The 22,500-nt window shown below is 51.3% G+C and overlaps 1 protein-coding gene across 1 annotated transcript in view; it reads right to left on the reverse strand.

The window, feature by feature from the left end:
- Window positions 1-804: 804 nt before the first annotated feature.
- LOC308167699 (zinc finger MIZ domain-containing protein 1-like) overlaps window positions 805-22,500 on the reverse strand; it is a gene marked incomplete at its 3' end in the record, with an annotated part of 41,832 nt that continues 20,136 nt past the window's right edge. Inside the window, exons 4-21 of the mRNA XM_080542162.1 lie at window positions 12,610-12,745; window positions 12,046-12,160; window positions 11,145-11,371; window positions 10,692-10,896; window positions 9,433-9,705; window positions 8,908-9,090; window positions 8,613-8,687; window positions 8,228-8,396; window positions 6,952-7,093; window positions 6,188-6,398; window positions 5,456-5,561; window positions 4,244-4,404; window positions 4,037-4,104; window positions 3,444-3,512; window positions 2,833-3,068; window positions 2,494-2,657; window positions 1,239-1,496; window positions 805-912 (exon numbers count right to left, since the gene is read on the reverse strand). Coding sequence (XP_080398288.1) covers window positions 805-912; window positions 1,239-1,496; window positions 2,494-2,657; window positions 2,833-3,068; window positions 3,444-3,512; window positions 4,037-4,104; window positions 4,244-4,404; window positions 5,456-5,561; window positions 6,188-6,398; window positions 6,952-7,093; window positions 8,228-8,396; window positions 8,613-8,687; window positions 8,908-9,090; window positions 9,433-9,705; window positions 10,692-10,896; window positions 11,145-11,371; window positions 12,046-12,160; window positions 12,610-12,745 — 2,906 coding nt within the window. The remainder of the gene's footprint in view (window positions 913-1,238; window positions 1,497-2,493; window positions 2,658-2,832; window positions 3,069-3,443; window positions 3,513-4,036; window positions 4,105-4,243; window positions 4,405-5,455; window positions 5,562-6,187; window positions 6,399-6,951; window positions 7,094-8,227; window positions 8,397-8,612; window positions 8,688-8,907; window positions 9,091-9,432; window positions 9,706-10,691; window positions 10,897-11,144; window positions 11,372-12,045; window positions 12,161-12,609; window positions 12,746-22,500) is intronic.

The raw sequence follows: 22,500 nt of genomic DNA on the forward strand, positions 1-22,500 counted from the left end.
TGGTAGTGAGAGCAGTCAAGCGGAATCCTTCTCCTGTTGATTGTGTCACTTGGTTTTCTTCCCTTTGAGATGTCTTTGTTTTTTGTTTTTTTTTGCATTGCCATAATCTCTTGTGCTTTTAAACGGTGCGCGGCAGACAGACAGACAGACAAACAGACGGTCCATAGCTAGTCTGGAAGGAGGCGTTCATGGCGTTAGGAAGGGGGTGGCGTCGTAGGTTGGAATAACAACGTGGATATTAACACACACACTGGCCAGATAGGGCATGGGGGTTGTTTTTCTTTTGTTTTCTTGAGGTTGTTTTTCTTCAAAAATGTTTTTCTTTTGCTTTTATAGAATGAGTTCCTTTTCTTCTCTCAAAAAAGGAAACGAAGTATGAATAAAAAAATGCTACAACACTTTTTTCCTAATGTGCACACAAACACGTGTGTGTTTTTGTGTTTTTGTGTGTGTGTGTGTGTGACACACAAAATCAACTGAGTATAGCTGCACAGTTCTAGGGTATCGCCACAGGGGGGCGCAGGGGAACGACAGGCGCCACCACCGTCGTGTCTTTTTGAGTTTTGAAAACATGGTTCAGTCAGTCGAGTCGATCTGCGCTGGAGGATGACAACTGTACAAGAGGAAGAAGTGTGAGGGAGTGCATCTTTGTGTTTGTCAAGTAGTGAGTGACTGTCCCAGGTCATGGGTCAACTCCAGGTAGTCCAATAATCATAGTTTTTTTTTCTGTGTGTGTGTGTGTGCGTGTGTGTCTGTGTGTGTGTGTGTGTGTGTGTGTGTGTGTGTTTGTCTGTCTGATCGGAATCAGTTGTTTTCGAAGAGCGAGAGAAGGTCATCGTTGCTATTGCTTGGGAGGTCTGGGGGGTCAAGGTAGGACAACAGCTCATCGGGGTTCGCGAGTTCTGGAAGGAGCTGGGGAGAGGAAGATAGGAGAGAGAGAGGGGTTAGATATCTATCTGTCTGTTAGGTGGTCTTATTGTACTGTACACATCTATGACCTTGTTATTAGACATCTGATATTGAAGCAGTGAATGACACAGCCTACTGTACACACTCCATAGTATCCCCATGTTTGTATTGTAGTTTTTACTTTTGGTTTACTCTTTATTTATCTATGTATCTGTCTATTGTTGTTATCTCCATGGAATGGAAAATAAATGCATTATTATTAATGTTATGATTATTATGATGATTATTATGATTATGATGATGATTATTATTATGTTTGTCCCACTTACATCCAAGGAAGGCTCGGGCATATCTGGGGCGACCTGCCCCCCGCCCTGACCCTCTAAAGTGTTGGAGGGGTTGAAGGTCAGGTCTCCGTGGGGATGGTTGTTAGGGCCAGGCTGCTGCGGGGGCGGGGCCTGTCGTGAGGGCTGGGTAGGCCCGCTGTGATGCAGTGGATGCCCTGATTGGCTGCCGGGGTGAGGGTGGCCGTGTAAGCTCTGCTGCAGGGAGCCGTGGGACTGATCAGTGCTGGCAGGGTGAGGTATCTACCAGAGGAGGAGGAGGGAGAGAGAGAGAGAGAGGGAGGGAGGGAGAGAGAGGGAGGGAGGGAGAGAGAGGGAGGGAGGGAGAGGGAGGGAGGGAGAGAGAGAGAGAGGGAGAGAGAGAGGGAGGAAAAGAGGGAGGGAGAGAGAGAGAGAGAGAGGGAGAGAGAGAGGGAGGAAAAGAGGGAGGGAGAGAGAGAGAGAGAGAGAGAGAGGGAGGGAGGGAGAGGGAGAGAGAGACAGTGAGGTTAAAAGTGGGCCACTTACAGTGGAATTCTACCTGTTCTCCTGGGTGTTATTCCATCAACGTCACTAAAGGACAATCCAGGATTTTTTTTTTTTTTTTTTCAGATTTTATCCCTTTTTCACCCAATTTGGTATCCAATTGAACCCAACCTAGCATCCAATTATCCCCTGCCTATTGCGTAGGATCCGCCGCACGACCCCGTGGCCGGCAGCCCCAGAGGAGATCGCCAGGCAGACTAGCTGACTGGCTCCTCGAGCCCAGCACCGTTATTCCGGCACCCCGGGGGCGCTGTTGCGCGACGGATCCTTGTCCGGAAATAGTCCTATACCGCCCTCTGGAGCGGCCGCTCAATATGCCGCTCCCTGTGTGTGCCCCGGCCATATCCGGGTCTGGCGAGACCGGGATTCGATCCCAGTCCCCGGTGGGCAGCTTGCACTAGTGGCTAGTGATTAGACCGCTACGCCACCGCCAATCCAGGCTTATTTTGATCAATCCCGTGAGACTTATAAAAACCCAGGCTTATTTTGAGAACTCTCGCGAGACTTATCAAAATAAGCCTGGATTTTCCTTTAGCAACGTTGATGGAATACCCCCCCCTGGTCCTTTACATCAGCTGTCATGCTATCTCGAGCTGATACATTTAGAGACAACCAAACAATACTTTTACAATAAATGTCAACGCTGTGTTATTATTGTTTCAACAAATTGTTGATGCCTATTAGTACAAGGGTGACTGGAGGAGAAGCTACTCACTGAGTCCGGCATGCTGTGCGAGAGGGGCTTTTCCTGGGCCATGAGGCTGTTGGGCATGTCTGGCGGGTGGGACAGCTGGGGTCCATGCATGAAGTCATTCATGGACGTGCCACCCGGGTTCCCGTGGGGGAAGTCAAAGTTCCCGTGCCCCTGGTAACTGTTGCCTAGGACACACAACCAAAACAATCCAATCACTCACACAATCTTTTATCTGATCGATTTTTCAACATGAGGTAGTATGATGATGAGACAGTAGGGGGTATGGAATCGTAGTTTGAATCGTGTGTTTTTTTTCAGATCGATAAAGACATTGTCTGGAGTTTGTTTGTTTCCTGGTACCTTGGCTGCCGTATTCTCCGTTGTTGCCCCCCTGTTGAGGGGGGTAGGGCGAGGGTCCCGGGCCGAGCTGGGCGATCATCTCCATCACGTTGGGCATGATCATCTGGCTGGGGCTCATGGTCTTGAAGCGCTTGGCCAGGGGTCCGTCCGGGTCCTCCTTGATGTGGATGTCGGACTTGATGGCCACCGGCCGCCAACTACACGATGGGTCGATGGTGACCTCCTCAAACTCCGAGCTGAAGATTAGATTAGATTAGATTAGATTAGATTAGATTAGATTAGATTAGATTATGATTGTATTTTATTTATTAGAGATGGAGGGGGGGGTCTGATTTTTTATTAGTCAGTTTCAATCACGCCATTGAGACAAATTGACAACTGTCATAGGATGTCATGTCAAGGTCTGATAAAGCAATATTCACAGGTTGGATTTCAGTTCACAAAGGTCGGAGATGAAAAAAGAATTGATATTCTTTTTCTGTTCAACAAACGAACATCTCTTAGAGGTGAGGTGATACCATCCGTGGTCATAGGTGTAGATGTTTTTGAGGAATATTATATGATTGTATTATTGTTATTGTTATTATGATTGATTGATTTCTAGGACTTACTTTTGAATGGCGTTCAAGACTCCCCACATGTACTGGTCGACTTCCAGCCCTTCTAATAATGCTGTTTTACTGAGGAGAGACAAGAGGTTAGATTAGATTAGCTACTTAGATTAGATACTTTATTGTCATTGCAGGGTACAAATACCAGACAACGAAATGCAGTTTAGCATCCAACCAGAAGTGCAAATAGTGATATAAAAACATGATATAAAAAACACGACAATGATAGTGATAGGGTACAGTATGGCAAGTACGGTAGTTTAGATGTAATGTACAGATGTATAACAGAGGCTATATCAAAGAAGTATGTGTAATGTGCAAAAATACAGTGTGTGCAAGAGGTAGTAGAGTCAGGGTTAATGACGAGGAGACACAGGAAGTAAGAGCCTGTTGAATATCTGCCTGCCATAACTCCTCAGCCCTGAAGCTAGCGTCCTGCGGTGGTTAAAACGGTCTAGCTCCACGGCCTACCGAGCACACAGATGCCTCTGTCGGCATGGGTTAGAATACAGCCCACGCCCTGCTGACATACCCTTATCCTATCCTGTCTGTCTCCATATCCAAAACCCCCAAAAAGACCTGAAGGTACTTACTTGCATACTGGACATCGCCACGTTCCCCGCTCACAGTTCAGTTGTAAATACGACTCCAAGTCAAAGCACTGCAGAAAGCACACAAACACAAACAGTCATTAGTATCATAAAGTATACTGCACGGGTACCGTCAATTCAACAAGGCCCAGTACTTGGGAGGCCTCAGACCAAACAGGACCGAGGAGGGCCGCCCCCAGGAGTACTTGCCTGGACGTGTTTGCAGTCATGGCCTCTCGCTGGAAGCTGGATCCGCCGGAAGGTGATTGGACACTTGAGGGAGACCTTGATGGCCGTCTGCTCCACGCCGTCCTCCCCGTTCAGAGTGGTGTTCCCCGACGACGCCACCACGCTACTGAAGTTCCTCTTGACTGGAGGGAGAGAGTGAGAGAGAGAGAGGGGGATGGGGGAAGGGAGGGAGAGTGGGTGATTACTATGGACCAAAGAGGGGTCGGCTCATCATCACAAGTGCAGGGGTAGGGAGAGGGGGATGAGGGAGGGAGGGGTAGGGAGAGGGGGATGAGGGAGGGAGGGGTAGGGAGAGGGGGATGATGGAGGGAGGGGTAGGGAGAGGGGGGTGAGGGAGGGAGGGGTAGGGAGAGGGGGATGAGGGAGGGAGGGGTAGGGAGAGGGGGGTGATGGAGGGAGGGGTAGGGAGAGGGGGATGATGGAGGGAGGGGTAGGGAGAGGGGGGTGAGGGAGGGAGGGGTAGGGAGAGGGGGATGAGGGAGGGGTAGGGAGAGGGGGATGAGGGAGGGGTAGGGAGAGGGGGATGAGGGAGGGAGGGGTAGGGAGAGGGGGGTGAGGGAGGGAGGGGTAGGGAGAGGGGGATGAGGGAGGGAGGGGTAGGGAGAGGGGGGTGAGGGAGGGGTAGGGAGAGGGGGGTGAGGGAGGGAGGGGTAGGGAGAGGGGGATGAGGGAGGGAGGGGTAGGGAGAGGGGGGTGAGGGAGGGAGGGGTAGGGAGAGGGGGATGAGGGAGGGAGGGGTAGGGAGAGGGGGATGAGGGAGGCAGGGGTAGGGAGAGGGGGGTGAGGGAGGGAGGGGTAGGGAGAGGGGGATGAGGGAGGGAGGGGTAGGGAGAGGGGGATGAGGGAGGGAGGGGTAGGGAGAGGGGGGTGAGGGAGGGAGAGGTAGGGAGAGGGGGATGAGGGAGGGAGGGGTAGGGAGAGGGGGGTGAGGGAGGGAGGGGTAAGGAGAGGGGGATGAGGGAGGGATGATGGAGGGAGGGGTAGGGAGAGGGGGATGATGGAGGGATGATGGAGGGAGGGGTAGGGAGAGGGGGATGATGGAGGGATGATGGAGGGAGGGGTAGGGAGAGGGGGATGATGGAGGGATGATGGAGGGAGGGGTAGGGAGAGGGGGATGATGGAGGGAGGGGTAGGGAGAGGGGGATGATGGAGGGATGATGGAGGGAGGGGTACCTTTGGTGATGCAGTGCTCAGCGGGCAGCAGCCTCTTCTTCAGCAGGCCCTGCAGGACGGAGCGCACGGACGGCCGGTGGACCAGCTGGAGCACGAACAGGTGAGACTGCGGAGGAGGACCACCTTCATCATCATCATCATCATCATCACCATCATCATCATCATCATAATCATCATCACCATCACCATCATCACCATCACCATCATCATCATCTTTATTAATTTATATTATTTCCTACTACAGAATTCGACCTGTCTTTTCACTTTGTAAAGCGTCTGTGTGTGTGTGCGTGTGTGTGTGTGTGTGTGAGCGTGTGTGTGTGTGTGCGTGTGTGTGTGTGTGTGTGTGTGTGTGAGCGTGTGTGCGTGTGTGCGTCTGTGTGTGTGTGCGTGTGTGTGTGTGTGTGTGTGTGTGTGTGTGAGCGTGTGTGTGTGTGTGTGTGTGTGTGCGTGTGTGTGTGTGTGTGTGTGCGTGTGTGTGTGTGTGTGTGTGTGAGCGTGTGTGTGTGTGTGTGTGTGAGCGTGTGTGTGTGCGTGTGTGTGTGTGAGCGTGTGTGTGTGTGTGTGTGTGCGTGTGTGTGTGTGTGTGTGTGTGAGCGTGTGTGTGTGTGTGTGTGAGCGTGTGTGTGTGTGTGTGAGCGTGTGTGTGTGAGCGTGTGTGTGTGTGTGTGTGTGTGTGTGTGTGTGCGTGTGTGTGTGTGTGTGTGAGCGTGTGTGTGTGTGTGTACTCACACAGCAGCAGGCGGTGACGGTGATCTGGATGGTGTTCCTCCCCGGCTGGCACACCTGTTTCAGGTGCAGGGGTTTGTGGGACGTCTTGTTGTCGCCGCGCTCGATGGTGAGGGGCGTGGCGTTGACGCTGACCTGCACCGACGCCGGCCAGTTGGTGTTCATCTGCCGGTCCTCGTGGTGGTAGCACTTAAACTGCAGCTCCAAGTCTGACCTGCAGGGGGCGGCAAAAACACAGGAACTCAACTTTTATGTTTTATTTCACTTTTATTTCTCCAGGTTAGACTTCATTGAGATAAAATCTCTCTGTTAACTCACTAACTGCCCAGAAAGTTCCGGAACACTCAACACCTAGAGTGCCAAGCGTTTTATTTACCTAACAACAGAATTTGGATTGGCTACAAAAATGTATCATAAATGTATGCATTTCTGGTGAATAAAGGATGCGTTCGTAAAATACGCTCTGGAAATCTTGATCAGCACTCATGGAACGCCTCTTGTTTGATCAAATAACTTGGTCCCTTTATGACGTTGAACCCAGGGTGCGCTCCGGCGCTCTCAGAGCGAATTTAGGAACGCAGCCAAAGTCACCCGTGGCACTCTAGGACGTCGACAGTTGGGGCGACTTTATTCACCTTCCTCGGGCACTAAATGATTTAAGTCCTGTCAATGTATAATAGACTGGGACCCCTGGTAGTGAGATAGGTGAGGTACTGTATCATGTGCTGTAATGACCAGGTGGAGCCTCAGGGGGGCGCCTCTCTCACCTCCACATGAGGGTCTGGTGTACGGAGGGGCGGAGGTGGAAGACGTGGTTGCTGACGGCCAGGTTGTGCTCCAGCCTGAAGGGCTCCAGGACCACCCCGTCACGCACCGGGAACGTCAGACGCAGCTCCTCATTAGGGTTGGCTGGGGGAGGAGAGAAGGAGAGAAGGAGGGGGAGGAGATGGAGGAGGAGGGGATGGAGATGGAGGGGAGGAGATGGAGGAGGAGGGGATGGAGATGGAGGAGGAGGGGATGGAGATGGAGGGGAGGAGATGGAGGAGGAGGGGATGGAGATGGAGGGGAGGAGATGGAGGAGGAGGAGGGGTGGAGGGGAGGAGAGAAGGAGGGGGAGGAGGGTAGGAGGAGGAGGGGTGGAGGGGAGGAGAGGATGAGATGGAGGAGGAGGGGGAGAGGAGAGGAGAGGATGAGATGGGGGAGGAGGGGGAGAGGAGAGGAGAGGATGAGATGGGGGAGGAGGGGGAGAGGAGAGGAGATGGAGAGGAGCAGGAGGAGAGGAGATGGAGAGGATGGAGGGGGAGGAGAGGAGGAGGAGGAAGAGAGGAGAGGGAGAAGAGGAGAAGAGGAGGAGGAGGAGGAGGAGAGGAAGGGAGGAGGAGAGGAGGAGAGGAGGTGATAGGGTTAGACCTCAGAGTCAGGCTTATGCTCATGAGAGCAACAACAACAAACACACGTTGGGTTGTGACAGGAAACAACCCTGGTGTTTCAACGCTGCCTCCCCAGAGCTGTGTGAGATCAGCTGACATGGTTCATATTAGCTTTAGGCACAGGGACTGTTTACAATCCCCCTGGTGTGAAACCCAGCGGGGGAGAACAGCATACAACACAGTCTAGACACACACACACACACACACACACACCTGCCTGCATGTACACACACACACACACACACACACACACACACACACACACACACACAGACACACACAGACACACACACACACACACACAGACACACACACACACCTGCCTGCACGTACACACACACACACACACACACACACACACACACAGACACACACACACACCTGGCTGCACGTACACACACACACACACACACACACACACACACACACACACACACACCTGCCTGCACGTACACACATACACACACACACACACACACACACACACGCACATGCACACGCACACGTACATGCACACACACACACACCCAATCACCCACCCACACACACACATACACATACACACACACACACACACACACACACACACACACACACACACAGTACCGCCTACCTGGAGGAGGAGGAAGAGCGGTGATATTTGGTTTGATGTCTGGAGGGAACGGGGGCTTGACGTCCTGGTTGGGTGACAGGTACGGAGGGATACTACTTCCTGGGGTCATGGGCGGGGTCGGGTTGCCTGGCACCGGGGAGTGAGGGTAGCTGCCCACCGGCCGGGGGGGCTGCAGGACGGATCACAAGCATAGAGAATTGATTAGATTGATTAGATTGATTAGATGATCATCATCATCATCATCATCATCTCCATCATCATCATCATATTGTATGCCAGATTCATAAAGTGAAAATGTTATGTTTCATTTCAAGTATGATGCTGTGCACACAGACAAAAGATCACAACGTATAAATCCCAACATGTGTCAGATAGTCAGACGTACCCCGTTCATATTGCCTTGGCTGTATTGGTATCCGCTCCCAGAAAAGTTCTGATTTTGGCCGTTGAACGGCTCTTGCTGGAAAAAGAGAAACCAAAATGGGAATGATGGTTCTGCATTACATGATCCAACATACTCATGGTGATACAACATGTGTGTGTGTGTGTGTGCGTCTGTGTGTCTGTGTGTGTGTTGTGCGGAGGTGTGTGTGTGTGTCCCTCAAGTGTATTGATCATATGCACAGGATCTAAATTGTGTTTGAGTGTGTGTGTGTGTGTGTGTGGTCCTAGGTGCTTACCTTGTAGTACTGTCCCATGCCTCCAGAGGGAGGGGGGTACTGGCCCTGGACCTGCTGGCCAGGCATCCTCTGTCCTGAGTAGTTGGGCGAGGGGAGGGGCCTGGAGGGGTTGGAGGTGGGGTACTGCCCCTGCTGGTTAGGGAACTGGCTGTTTGGTCCATACTGTTGCCCCCCATAGGCAGGCTGCACGGGGTGACAAGCATCAAGGACATTTGTCAAAAGAAGATAATTAAGTCACTTTGATATTACATTCTCCCATTCAATCATGTTTTCTTTGAAAGTAAGACAATAACTCATTGGTACATTGATTAAAGTATACTAAATGATTCAGTTAAAGAAACACACACGCACACACACACACACACACACACACACACACACACACACTGCACACACACAAACCTTGAATTTATATAAACCAATACTCTATTGAAGGCCAATAAAGGCAGGTTAAGACAACACATATCTCATTCATCCACCACTACTGTAGTGAGTGTGGCTGATGTAGGCCTGGGCTCCCCTCACCTCTCCAGGGTAGGGTCTCTTCATGCCCTGCATGCCCATGCCCTGAGGCCTGGGTCCTGGGTAGCCTTGCTGGGGCATCCTCTGGCCGTGGCCCCCGAAGGGCCCCATCCCCTGGCCCCGCGGCTGGTTCATGCCCATGGGGCTCATGTTGGGGTTGTTCATGCCTCCACCCATGTTCCCGGGCATGGACGGAGGGCCGCGCGGGCCAGGCTGGTTCATGAACTGGCTGTTTGCGTACGCCTGGTTTGGTCCCATCTGGAAAGAGGAACTCATCTGCAACACGAAAGGGAAGGTCCAAAGCATCAGCAAAGCTAGTATGTATGCTAGCATGCTAGCTCGTATGTAAAGTATGTATGCTAGATAGTATGTCAAGTTTGTATGTGTGCTAGCTAGGGAAGTTTCTATGCTAGCTAGTACGGTAGTGTATGTACTGGGGAGCGTGTCTATACTAGGAGAGGCTGTATAGTGGCACTTATTAAAGTGAAGTGCTCTTATGACACTTAACCCCTCCTACTGTCCCGGCTCGCTCCAGGTCTGTTGTGTATAATGGAGAAGCGTTTCTGAAAGTACGGTACGGGTAGGATACAAATGCCGCACCAGTCTGGTCAATGGAAAAGGGCCATATGTTCCCACAGCCCTATGTTTCCTCAGTTTAACCCTAACCTTAACCCTAACATTAACCCTAACCCTAAACTTATCCCTACAGAGATTCCTGCCTTTACAGTATGATTACCTCGAAATGTGGGAACATAGGGCCTAATTTTGATGGGGAAGAAAAAAAAACACACACACACAAAAAATGTGGGAACATAGGGCTGTGGGAACATAGGGATGACCCCATGTGCTGTATGCTGTGTTGGGTGTAATTACTACTCTATTTGTGTTGTTCCTAGCATCTATGTTGTACGTCACATATTGACACACTAAAACACACAGAAACAGTATGATTCCAGTGTGTTTACAGCAGATAAGTATTGACAGGTATCATGACCTGTATTGTATTTGATGACTTATTAATTTCATGTAGAGTATTAAGTTTGCTATGTACGCTTTTACTGTGTGATGTTATTTTATCTTTTGAGGAAGCCTTTTTATAACTGGCGAGGGACTGTGGATGAAAATTAGCCTTCTAGCTAAATCTGCCGTATTTAAATGTTTTAATGTTCATTAATATACATTGTCCCTTTACAAATAAAATAGATAAACAAACAAATAAACAAACAGATAAGTGGTAGAGGTTCTATGGGCCTTACTCGTACCGGTCCGTATTGGTTCATGTCCTTGTTCTGCGTGTCCTGCTGGAGGGCGGCCACGGTGGCTGTTGCCGTGGCCGTTGCCGTGGCGGCGGCGGCGGCGACAGCAGCGGCGGCCGCTGCGGCGGCTGGTTGGGTGAAGTCGTTGGGGTTCCGGGAGTGAGGAGGCATCCCCATACCGCCGGGCCCGGAGTTAGGACCCCCGGGGTAACTAGGAGGCAGGGCAGAGACACGGCTGGTCAGTAACAGACGTTCACAGACTCAACTGGGCTGACCGGAGGTAGAAATGAGGAGGATGGGCTCTAGATTTCTACCTTCAACAGCCTCTCCTAGTGTCTACATACAGTAAAGATTTTTTTAAAAATATATATATAAGATTCACTGTATACACTATACAGTAACTTACAGTGTTATTATAAAAAAAAGCTTTATTCATTCTACTCAACCTAAAGTACTCACTTCCCCCCGAAGCCTCCTCCCCCCCCTCCCCCGGGGTAGTTGGGGCGTCCGTACATGCCCTGCTGCATGTAGGCCTGGTTGCCGTTGCCCTTGGAGGGGAACTGCTGCTGTTGCCCCGGGAACTGGGGGGAGTTCATCCCAGGGTTGTTCCCCGACATGGCCGAGCCCATGGGGTTCCCCCCGGGGTTCATGGGGTTGTTGTTGTTGGCCATGTGGTTCCCCAACACCTGGTAGACACACACACACACACACACACATACACACACACACACACGCACGCACACGCACACACACACACACACACACACACACACACACACACACACACACACATCATAGGTTAGATTAGATTGTATATGATTGTATTTTGTTGGATGCAATTTAACCTTTATTTTACCAGAGAGACCAGGGGGGTATTCCATCAATGTCGCTAAAGGAAAATCTAGGCGTATTTAGGTCTTTGGAGATACGTATGGTTTAGCTGTTTTGTTTTGTTCAGTTTTGTTGTGCTTGATTAGAACCGTACGAGGGTCCTGGCTTTCACTCATCTAGTGCCGAGGGTGAATAAAGTCGCCCGAATTGTCAACATTCTAGAGTGCCAAGGGTGACTTTATTCCCCCAAATTATACTACTACTATTGTATAGCCAATCAAAGTACTGTTGCTAGGTAAACACCTCATACAACACTTAAGGTGGTGGTGGAGAGTTCTGGAATCATTTGGCAGTGGTGAGTTAAAGCATAAATGAACAATGTGTCCATGAGGTCACGACCTCCATGTCCTCAGGTGACGTCAACACTTGTTGGGGATCAGATAGTTGTAATCAGACACACAGTACTCCTCCCTCCTCCTCCATTGGTGGAGGCATTGCGTGACGCAGGGGCGTGTTGGGGACAGCTCACCTGACTCTGTGAGGTGTTGGTCACGCCCCAGACCGTCGTCACCACCGATAAGGAGCCTGGCGGCTGGTTGCTGTTTTGTTGCCAGGGAACCGAGTCGTAGGAGAAGGAGCCATCGCTGTGGAGACAAGAGAGAACGCGCCGTGTTGACATAATTCCCCCTTTGCTAATATTTGCTGATGCTAGTGTATGTGCTACAGTTACATACATTAGCGCTTTCTGGGTGTAAACAAATAGGTTATAAAGAGCAGGGTGTATTCTTTCTTTTTCCACTGCTGTGTTTACCTGGGTCCTAGTGTACTCCTATGTGTAATTATTAACGACATGTGGATACCTTGGGAGGTATTTCTGGTGTCTTTTGACCCTGTTATAGCCAGTAACACTGGTAGTGTGCCTAGGCAGTGATCTATAAGGGTGATATAAGAATAAGGTTTCTCATAAGGGGCTGGCAGGGCTTGCCCCAGGGCCTCTCTCATACACACACACACACGCATGCACACACACACACACACGCACACGCACGCGCACGCACGCGCACACACACACACAGAGCTCCTGTACACTGACCCATGTGAGAGGGTGGGCTTCATGGAGCTCATGGGGGGCTGCATGGGCACTTTCCCCTGGGGGTCGTTCTGTCTGTTCTTCTGGTGACGGAGGAGGAGGAGGCGGCCCAGCTCCTCACACCAGGACGATAGCAGGGCTGGAGGAGGAGAGGAGGAGAGGCAGGGAGGGAGGGAGGAAGGGAGGGAGGGAGGGAGAAAGGGAGACAGAGAGCGAGAGGCAAAGAGAGAGAGACAGGGGAGAGAGAAATGGAGACAGAGAGACAGAGAGAGAGAGAGACAGAGAGAGGGAGGGAGGGAGGGAGGGAGGATAGTATTTATTAGTGGTGCTGTCACAACCCTGTGAGGCATAGCTCCAGAGACAGAGCAGCCCTCCACAGCCAGACCTCCCGCTGACCCAGGGCCGGCTGTGAGACAGTAGAAATGGCAGATGAGACATAAACAACAAGAGGAATAGAAGCATCTGAGCAAAAGTATTAAAAAAAAAGCAAATTGAAATGTAATGGCACAGCTGACACGATGCAGCCGCGATGCATAAACATCCCACGTATGAAGACGACCGGAGACAGAAGGGAAAACCCAACCCCAGAACAGCAGCGAGTGTTGAACTACCATCTTCGGCCACTAGGGTTCACTCTGGTCCTATGGATGGACCTGCCAACCTACCTACCTACCTACCTACCGCTTGGTTAGGTAACCGGCGCAGACTGTGTTTGATCAAATCATATGCTTTTCATCTGCAGCAGTGCATCTTTAGCAGTGTGGCCCAAAAAAAAAAGACCTCTCTTTCTCTCTTCTCTCCGTCTCTCCCTCTCTTGTCTTTCTCTGTCTTGTCTTGTCTGTTCTGTCTCTCTCTTTATCTCTCTCTCACACACACACTCTTGCTTCCTCTCTCTCTCCCTCTCTCTCTCTCTCTCTCCCTCTCTCTCTCTTTATCTCCCTCTCCCCCTCTCTTTATCTCCCTCTCTCCTCCTCTCCCTCTCTCTCTCTTTATCTCCCCCCCCACCCACCCCCCCTTTCCTCCCGGGCAGTACAAAACAGAAAAAGAGGGTCAGTGAGGCTCCAATCAAAGCGTGGAGGGCGGCCACCTCCTCTCATGATTCACAGCAGCAGCAGCAGCAGGAGAGGCAGCGCTTCTCTAGCGAGGCGCCGGGGTGAAACAGAGTGCTCTGAGACCGCTGCTACGGCAAGCCGGGAGGCTCAAACCACACAACAACCTCGACCACGTCAGTATGACAGTTCCCCTGTCACACAACAGCCACACACAGGTCTCTTCTACTCTCCTAAACAAAAGCTACTCCACTGACAGATGGAAGGAAAGAGAGAGAGAGAGAGAGAGAGAGAGAGAGAGAGAGAGAGAGAGAGAGGGATGGAGGGATGGGCTACTGTTGTTGTGTTTTGCGAGAGGAGAGGAAGACGGAGAGAGACGGAAAAAGAGAGACAGAGAGAGAGAGGAGGGAGGGTAGGGGTGAGAGGGAAGGAGGGAGAGAGAGAGAGGGAGGGAGGGAGGGAGAGAGAGGGGTGGGTAGGGTGAGAGGGAGGACGGGGTGGAGGGAGGGGAGAGCAGGCAGAGAGAGAGGACAGCAGGCTAATGGGGCTGATGGGAAGGAGGAACAAACAAAAGCGTCTGGCTCCCTTCATAAACAAGGCAACTTAGAGATTTGGCCGCACGCACGCACGCACGCACACGCACGCACACACACACACACACACACACACACACACACACACACACACACACACACACACACAGACGCACTAAAAGAACAAATGGGATGTGAGAGTCTGTCCTCAGAGTACCATGCCCTATTTCCAAATGTGAAAATAATATCAACAAACACACACACACACACACACACCTTATCCTCTCAAACAGCCCACATAAGGCAGAGCATCTCGCCCCAGAAGAACCTCTCCTTTCATTTGAACACTGAGCACACCAGCCTAGCTGTGTAAAGATGAGGGCTGGAATACAAAAGACATGTACAGATGGTGCCAGCAGTCTCTCTCCCTCCCTCCCTCCCTCCCTCCCTCCCGCCCTCTCTCCATCCATCCATCCCTCCCTCCTCCCCTCTGCTCTGAAAGCAGCACGAGGCCCAGGCTGAGGCAGCTGGGTTTTTCCTCTCACTCTCTCTCTGTCTCTCTCTCACTCTCTCTCTCTCTCTCTCTCTCTCTCTCTCTCTCTCTCTCTCTGTCTTTCACTCTCTCTCTCTCTCTCTCTCTCTGTCTTTCACTCTCTCTCTCTGTCTCTCTCTATCTCTCTCACTCTCTCTCTCTGTCTCTCTCTCTCTCTCTGTCTCTCCCTCACTCACTCTCTCTCTCTCTTTCTCTCTCCCTCCCTCTTCATGGTGAGGCAGGTGCCAGGAGACAGACTGTGCTGTTCCTCTAGAGGAATCGATCACTGCCTGGGCTGGGGATGAGGATGAGACTGGGGATGAGACTGGGGATGAGACTGGGGATGAGACTGGGGATGAGGATGAGACTGGGAATGAGGATGAGGATGAGACTGGGGATGAGGATGAGGATGAGACTGGGGATGAGGATGAGGATGAGACTGGGGATGAGGATGAGGATGAGACTGGGGATGAGACTGGGGATGAGACTGGGGATGAGGATGAGGATGAGGACTGGGGCAGGGCTGGGGATGAGACTGAGAGGCTGAGAGGCTGAGAGAGGCTGAGAGGCTGGGAGACTGACCTAGCAGGCTACTCCTCCGTTACTCTCTGATCAGCTCTTTTTTAAAGGACAAAAGCGCTGAAGAAGAGATAGAAGACACAGCAAAAAAAGCCCCCACCCAAAAAAAAACTAAAGGCGGGAGGAAGGCACGGTAGTGGACCACCGCATTCTGCGCTGTTTAAATGGCGCCCCCGCTCCCCCCACACGTCCACCCCCCCCCCACCCCCTGAGACACTTCCATTCGAGGGCCTGCCTGGATAACAGCCAACATGTTACTGCTCAATTAGGCCCCATTATTCTATTTCAACAAGGGGGTACCCCACACCTCGCGTATGTTGATAAACATGTCTCTGCAATTTATCTCCCAGCCACAGAGAGAGAGATCCCTGCTGTATCCTCTCCCTGCTGTATCCTCTCCCTGCTGCACTCATGACACACACACACACACACACACAGGCCCTGTGTCCTCATGTCACATTGCAGTCAAACAGCCTCCAGGTTGTTTAATGCAGTGCTGCCTGCCTGTCTACCTACCTACCTGTCTACCTACCTGTCTGTCTGTCTGCCTGTCTGCCTGCCTGCCTGTCCGTCTGCCTGTCCATCGGCCTGTCCATATGTCTGTCCGCCTACCTGTCTGCCTATTTGCCTACCTGTCTGCCTGTCCACCTACCTGTCTGCCTGTTTACCTACCTGTCTATCTGTCTGTCTGTCTGACTGTTTTCCGGGAGTGAGAGCATTGAAAGCAACGCTGGGCAGCAGTGACAGGGCACATCTAGCTAGCAGAGAGAGAGAGAGAGGAGAGAGGGAGAGGGAAAGAGAGAGAGAGGGAGAGGGAGGGAGAGGGAAAGAGAGAGAGAGAGAGAGAGAGAGAGAGAGAGAGAGAGGGAGAGAGAGGGAGAGAGAAGGAGAGAGAGAGAGAGGGAGAGTGAGGGGGAGAGAGGGAGGGAGAGGGAGAGAGAAGGAGAGAGAGGGAGAGAGAGAGGGAGAAAGAGGGAGAGAGAGGGAGAGGGAGGGAGAGGGAGAGAGAGGGAGAGAGAATGAGAGAGAGAGAGGGAGAGTGAGGGGGAGAGAGGGAGGGAGAGGGAGAGAGAAGGAGAGAGAGGGAGAGAGAGAGGGAGAAAGAGGGAGAGAGAGGGAGAGGGAGGGAGAGAGAAGAAGAGAGAGGGAGAGGGAGAGAGAGAGAGAGAGAGAGAGAGAGAGAGAGGGAGAGGGAGAGGGAGAGGGACAAGCTCCCATCCCACCACTTAAAGGGGAATGGTCCCCTCCTAACCTACCATTAGACCAGCGCTTAGCGCCACACACAATCACCACCTCAGTCTGCGGACCCCCGTCCTGGTTGAGGGGGGGGGAGTCTCTCTGTCATCCGGTCAAAAAGAATCAACTGGAGGGTCTCATGTGACAGGGGTCTAGGTAGGAGAGGTGTCCACCCAACCCCCCTGTGTGTGTGTGTGTGTCTGTGTGTGTGTGCATGTGCATGTGTCTGTGTGTGTGTGCATGTGCATTGTGTGTGTCTGTGTGCGTGTGTGCGAGCAAAAGCACGCGTGTGTGTGTGTGTGTGTGTGTTGTGTGTGTGTGTGTGAGAGAGTTGTATTGATATTCTGGTGCTTAGCTGCAGATCCTGATGGTCAGCTACAGCGAGGGCCAGTAATGTATCTATAGGGACGAGCTGGGTGGCTCCTCTCTCTCTCTCCCTCTCTCTCTCTCTCTCTCTCTCTCTCTCTCTCTCTCTCTCTCTCACTCTCTGTCTCTTACTCTCTCTCTCTCTCTCTCTGTCTCTTACTCTCCTCTCTCTATATATCTCTCTTTCTCCCTCATCCCTCTCTCTCTTCCTCTCCCTGTCACAATGCCCCCCCGGGGGAGACATGACAAATGACACAAACGGCCTTCCTGACAGTTGTTCAATGCTCTTTCCAATGATAATGCTGTTTCTCCCCCTCCTAAGAGGCACAGCGAGAGAGAGAGAGAGAGAGAGAGAGAGCGAGAGAGAGAGAGAGAGAGGGAGAGATAGGGAGAGGGAGAGAGGGAGAGAGACAGGGGGGGAGATAGTTAAGACGTCACTAAATGGCCTTACGTTTTCATTCTCTTTTCTTTTTTTTTCTAGACAACGTCTTCTGAATCGGAGATACGAGGCGATGGAAAACTAAATGAAAACAAAGGGTTTGAGGCGGGTTCCTAGGTATAAGGAGCTCTCTCTCCCCCCCCCCGCCCCCCCTCTCTCTCTCTTCCTCTTTATGTCTCTCCCCCTCTCTCTCTCCCTCTCTCTCTCTCCCCCCCCCGCCCCCCTGTCTCTCTCTCCCTCTTTATGTCTCTCCCCCTCTCTCTCTCCCTCCCTCCCTCACCCTCCCTCATCCCTCTCTCTCTCTCTCTCTCTACTCTGGCAGGGATGTTGGGGAGGCAGCAGGTATGGCAGATGCCCAGAGCTTGTGTGGGGCCCTCTCTCTCTCTCTCTTCCCCCTCTCTTCTCTCTTTTCCCCCTCTTCTCCCTCTCCCCCTCCATCTCATAGACACCTGCTCCCCCCCATCAACCCAAGACTCCCACCTGGCACCATACCACATGGCTCTGTCAGTCCACACACACACACACACACACACACACACACACACACGCACATACGCACACACACACACACACACACACACACACACACACACACACACACACACAGAGAGAAACACACACACACACACACACACACACACACAGAAACACACACACACACACACACAGAGAAACACACACACACGCCACACAGAAACACACACACACACACACACACACACACACACACACACACATACACACACACATATGCATACACACACACATGCATCTGACAGCCCTGCTGTACACATCTATTTGTACACATCTATGTAGATATATGTAAATACACATTAATATAATATATAATATACTGTATATACGGTACTGCATCTCCTCTCATTGCCTTAGGACTAATATTATAGTAGGAATCCAACAGGGTTCATGATATTAACCTGTGTGGAAAGAAATCACACCAACAAACTGTGACGGCACCTGGTGAAACTGAGAACAAGTCGGCAACCAATCAAATTGTTCCGACTTTTATTCCGAAAAATGTAAATACATTTCAACGTTGTTGAACATCAATGACACACTCTCTAGTCAAGCCAAAACATTGCAATGCAATGGAGTAATCCCCACTGTTAACTATAACACTACTTTACATTGTTAGCAGGCTCACAAAACAAGATGTGTTTAGTCGACTAGCGAGTGTGTCATTGATTTTGAACAACGTTGACATTTTTCAGAATAAAAGTTTGATCAGTTGCTGGCACAAATGAAGTTGGAAGGAGTTTGGCTAGAACAAACAGACTAACCAGCGAGGCTCCAGTCTGGAGAGGGAACCACCAGTGTGTGAAGCTTCAGAGGGGACTCTCTTCACAGTTCAGTTGGCTGAGGCTCCCCTCTCCTCCCCCTTCTCCTCTCCCCCTGCCCTTCTCCCCTCCCCGCCCTCCTCCCCGCCCTCCTCCTTCCCTGCCCTCCTCCTCCCCTCCCCCACCCTCCTTGGCTGGATTGAAAGGGCCAAGGCCCCCTGCAGGCCAAAGTCAATTAAAACGAGAGAGAGAGAGAGAGAGAGAGAGAGAGAGAGAGAGAGAGAGAGAGAGAGAGAGAGAGAGAGAGAGAGAGAGAGAGAGAGAGAGACACACAGAGAGAGAGAGAGGGTGAGAGAGGGAGAGAGAGAGAGACACACAGAGAGAGAGGGTGAGAGAGGGGGAGAGAGGGAGAGAGACACACACAGAGAGAGAGGGTGAGAGAGGGGGAGAGAGGGAGAGAGAGAGGGAGAGAGAGAGAGGGCGAGAGAGAGAGAGAGACACACACAGAGAGAGACAGAGAAAGAGAGAGATAGAGAGAGAGAGAGAGAGAGAGAGAGGCTATAGCAGCTTGGTATCCGTGGTTACTCAATCCACCTTAAGAGGCCATGCAAAGCATTCACAACGGTCAATCCCCAAAAGAACTCCCCCAAAAAAGAGAACTCCTCCAAATGTAGTCCTTCCCTGCTGGCTGGCTGCACTGTGTTCGCACCGAGTCCCCCCCCCCCTTTTGTACGCCGCTATTCTTTCTGTTGTGGGATCTCTTGCTCTCGTAGGAGAATAAATAACATTTTTTTAAAAACGTAACGATAAAGAAACCAGGGGTGGTGTTGAGACGGTGCTTAGCTGTTAGTTATGTAGGACGGCTGCCAAACCATCCTGAGTGCTGCTGCTGCGCGACCCGGGACCTGAGCTGTGGTCGTAAATCATCTCTCTCTCTCTCTCTCTCCCTCTCTCTCTCCCTCTCTCTCTCTCTCTCCCTCTCTCTCCCCCTCTCTCTCTCTGTGTAACACACACTCTTAGGTCCCTGACACGGCCACCGCCCTGCCATCCGTGGCCTCCCCTGTCAACCCTCTTTGTCTTTGCCCAGATGCCACAAATTATTCATCGGTGCCAATTTGATAATGTGAGGGAAATGACTGGGCACTGACCAGTGGTGTTGGTTTCTCTCTCTCTCTCTTTCTCTCTCTCTCTCTCTCTATTTGAGTGTGTGTGTTTGTATGTATGTGTGTGTGTGTGTGTGTGGTGGGCAAGTGTGAGAGTGTGAGAGGGAGAGAGAATGTGTGTGAGCGAGAGCGCCAAGGTAGTGTGAAACCATCTCTTTATCACACAGCTCTATGGGTGGCAGAGAGAAGAGAGCCGAGCTGTACCCGGTCAGGGACCTGACAAACCAGGACATTTCACCCACATGTTCTGCCACGCAGGGTGTCCTGTTCATCCCTGGTGTCCTGTTCATCCACGGTGCTATAATCAGGGTGAGGCTAGGCTACGCTAGGTTACGATGCTACGCTACACTGGAGTCAGAGGTGCACTGTACTGAACGCACATCCAACACATTCAAAAAACCTCCCGTCCACTTAGCACGGATCAATGGATCGAGGGGGAAACGGCGGTCGCTAGCAATGTTAGCAGGTTACATTAGCATGTAGCGGAACGCTACACGTTCAACTACCGTCACTCAGCTGACCCTTTAGTTCTCCGGAAGTTACTTTAGGGTAATATATAAGACATTATCATGCAGCCAGTCATACGTGCTTATATAACAACTGTTATAACGCTCTATCAACGCATTATAACAACGTCATGCTCCAAAAATAACGTGTTCTTTTTCCATTCTTTATTTTGTTCCATTTGGGTTATTTCTTAAAAAATATAAAAAAGAATGTTTTTGTTATGAGGGAATGAGTCATGGCACAACAGTCCATGGCGTATGTATTCCATCTCATTAAAACGTGCAGCGCGTTGGTTCACATCCAAAGACGCAGGGGGAGCCGGTGTGTTTACGTCAGTGCTCTACGGCTGTGAATGTCAAACCCCCTTCTCCCCGTGTAATAAAAATGTGACATGATATTTCCCCTGACCTGTTGAGCACACACACACACACACACACACACACACACACACACACTCACTCACACACACACACACACACACACACACACAGCCTCGGCGGCAGTAAAACCTTCCAGTGGCAGGCAGGCAGAGCGGCTGTGGCAGGGGGGGGTGAAATGCATCCTTAGCCCGGAGACAAATTGATGTCACACATGACGATGGCAAATATTTGCTGGCGATAGAGCTAATCTGGATAGGAAACTATGATAGAGCTAATCTGGATAGGAAACTATGATAGAGCTAATCTGGATAGGAAACTATGATAGAGCTAATCTGGATAGGAAACTATGATAGAGCTAATCTGGATAGGAAACTATGATAGAGCTAATCTGGATAGGAAACTATGAAGCCTTGTTGATCTAAGGGCCTAAGCACACAGAGGGGTAACCGGCAGCCTCTCCACCCCGCCCAGATCACCGCTCACTCCATCCCCTGCAACTTTGTCTTTGTCCACCATATACTTTCTTTCCTCCCTTCCTCCCTCCCTCCCTCCCTCCTTATCCCTCTCCCTCTCCCCCTCCAGCCCCCTTTTCTCTCTCTCGCTCCCTCTCTCTCTCTGTCCCCCCTACTCCCCCCTCTCTCTCTCTCTGTGTCCTGTCCCCTCCTACTCCACCGTCCCCCCCATCTCTCTCTCTATCTCTCTCTGTGTCCCCCCCCTACTCCCCTCTCTCTCTCTCTCTCTCTCTCTCTCTCTGTCCCCCCCTACTCCCCCCTCTCTCTCTCTCTCTGTCCCCCCCTACTCCCCCCCCCTCTCTCTCTCTCTCTCTCTCTCTCTGTCCCCCCCCTCTCTCTCTCCCCCCCCTACTCCCCTCTCTCTCTCTCTCTCTCTCTCTGTCCCCCCCCACTCCCCTCTCTCTCTCTGTGAAGCCAGGGATGTTGGAGCCATGTCAATGAGTACTTAGGCTCATTGCCTCCTGGGGAGGCAGACTCGCTGGCTAGGGTTTTATGGCCCCTTTTTGCAGAGCCGCTCCGGCTTAAGCGCGGCCACCTGCTGGCCACATGGCCACGGTGTCGTGCCACGGGCCGTCCGTCGAGAGGGGGACCAATAAGGTAAAGGACCGCTTAGCTGCCGGCCAATAAGGTCTTACCGCAGCCAGAAGCATATGTGGCCACGCAGGCGGCTAGCAGCGCAGAGAGAGAGACAGGAACCCAACGCCAATGCGGAGGATTTAGAGTATCTGGGTTACTGTTTTGACATCGTGTGCTCTTTGTTGCTGCGTCAACTGTCTCAGAGTCGCTGATTACTGGCGTCCTTTGAAAAGCTCTCTCTCTCCCTCCCTCCCCCTCCTCCCTCCCTCCCTCCCTCGCCTTGGTCGAATTAGACTCCCTAGTAGTGGAAGATGAAACCCCGGCATAGATAAACACACTGTGTAAAAAGCTCAACACTAAATATCTTTGAATGGGAAATATTTTCCAAGACAAAAGACCTGGTGAATCCTGGGTGAATTAGGATGCGCTAGTCTCATTGACAGGGTTTTCTACACAAATCTATTAATAGCCAAATAAATAACAATTTAAACGATTTTTCTCTCTTCAAGGGAATACGAGAAAGTAACAAAGCATTAAAACACTATATATATATATATATATATATATACTATATATATGCTGCATATCTCAAGCTGATCGAATGCGCGTTTGCAACACGAGTTAAGACACTTGTACAGTTGCTTTGCTTATGATAGTTACTCAGCTCAGAAGTAGGCCACTGTTTGTATAAACTAACCTCCCTTGGCATATGTACTACAAATCTCCT

This window comes from Nansenia antarctica (genome assembly GCF_963989245.1).
Source record: "Nansenia antarctica genome assembly, chromosome: 11".
Classification (NCBI taxonomy): Eukaryota; Metazoa; Chordata; class Actinopteri; order Argentiniformes; family Microstomatidae; genus Nansenia; species Nansenia antarctica.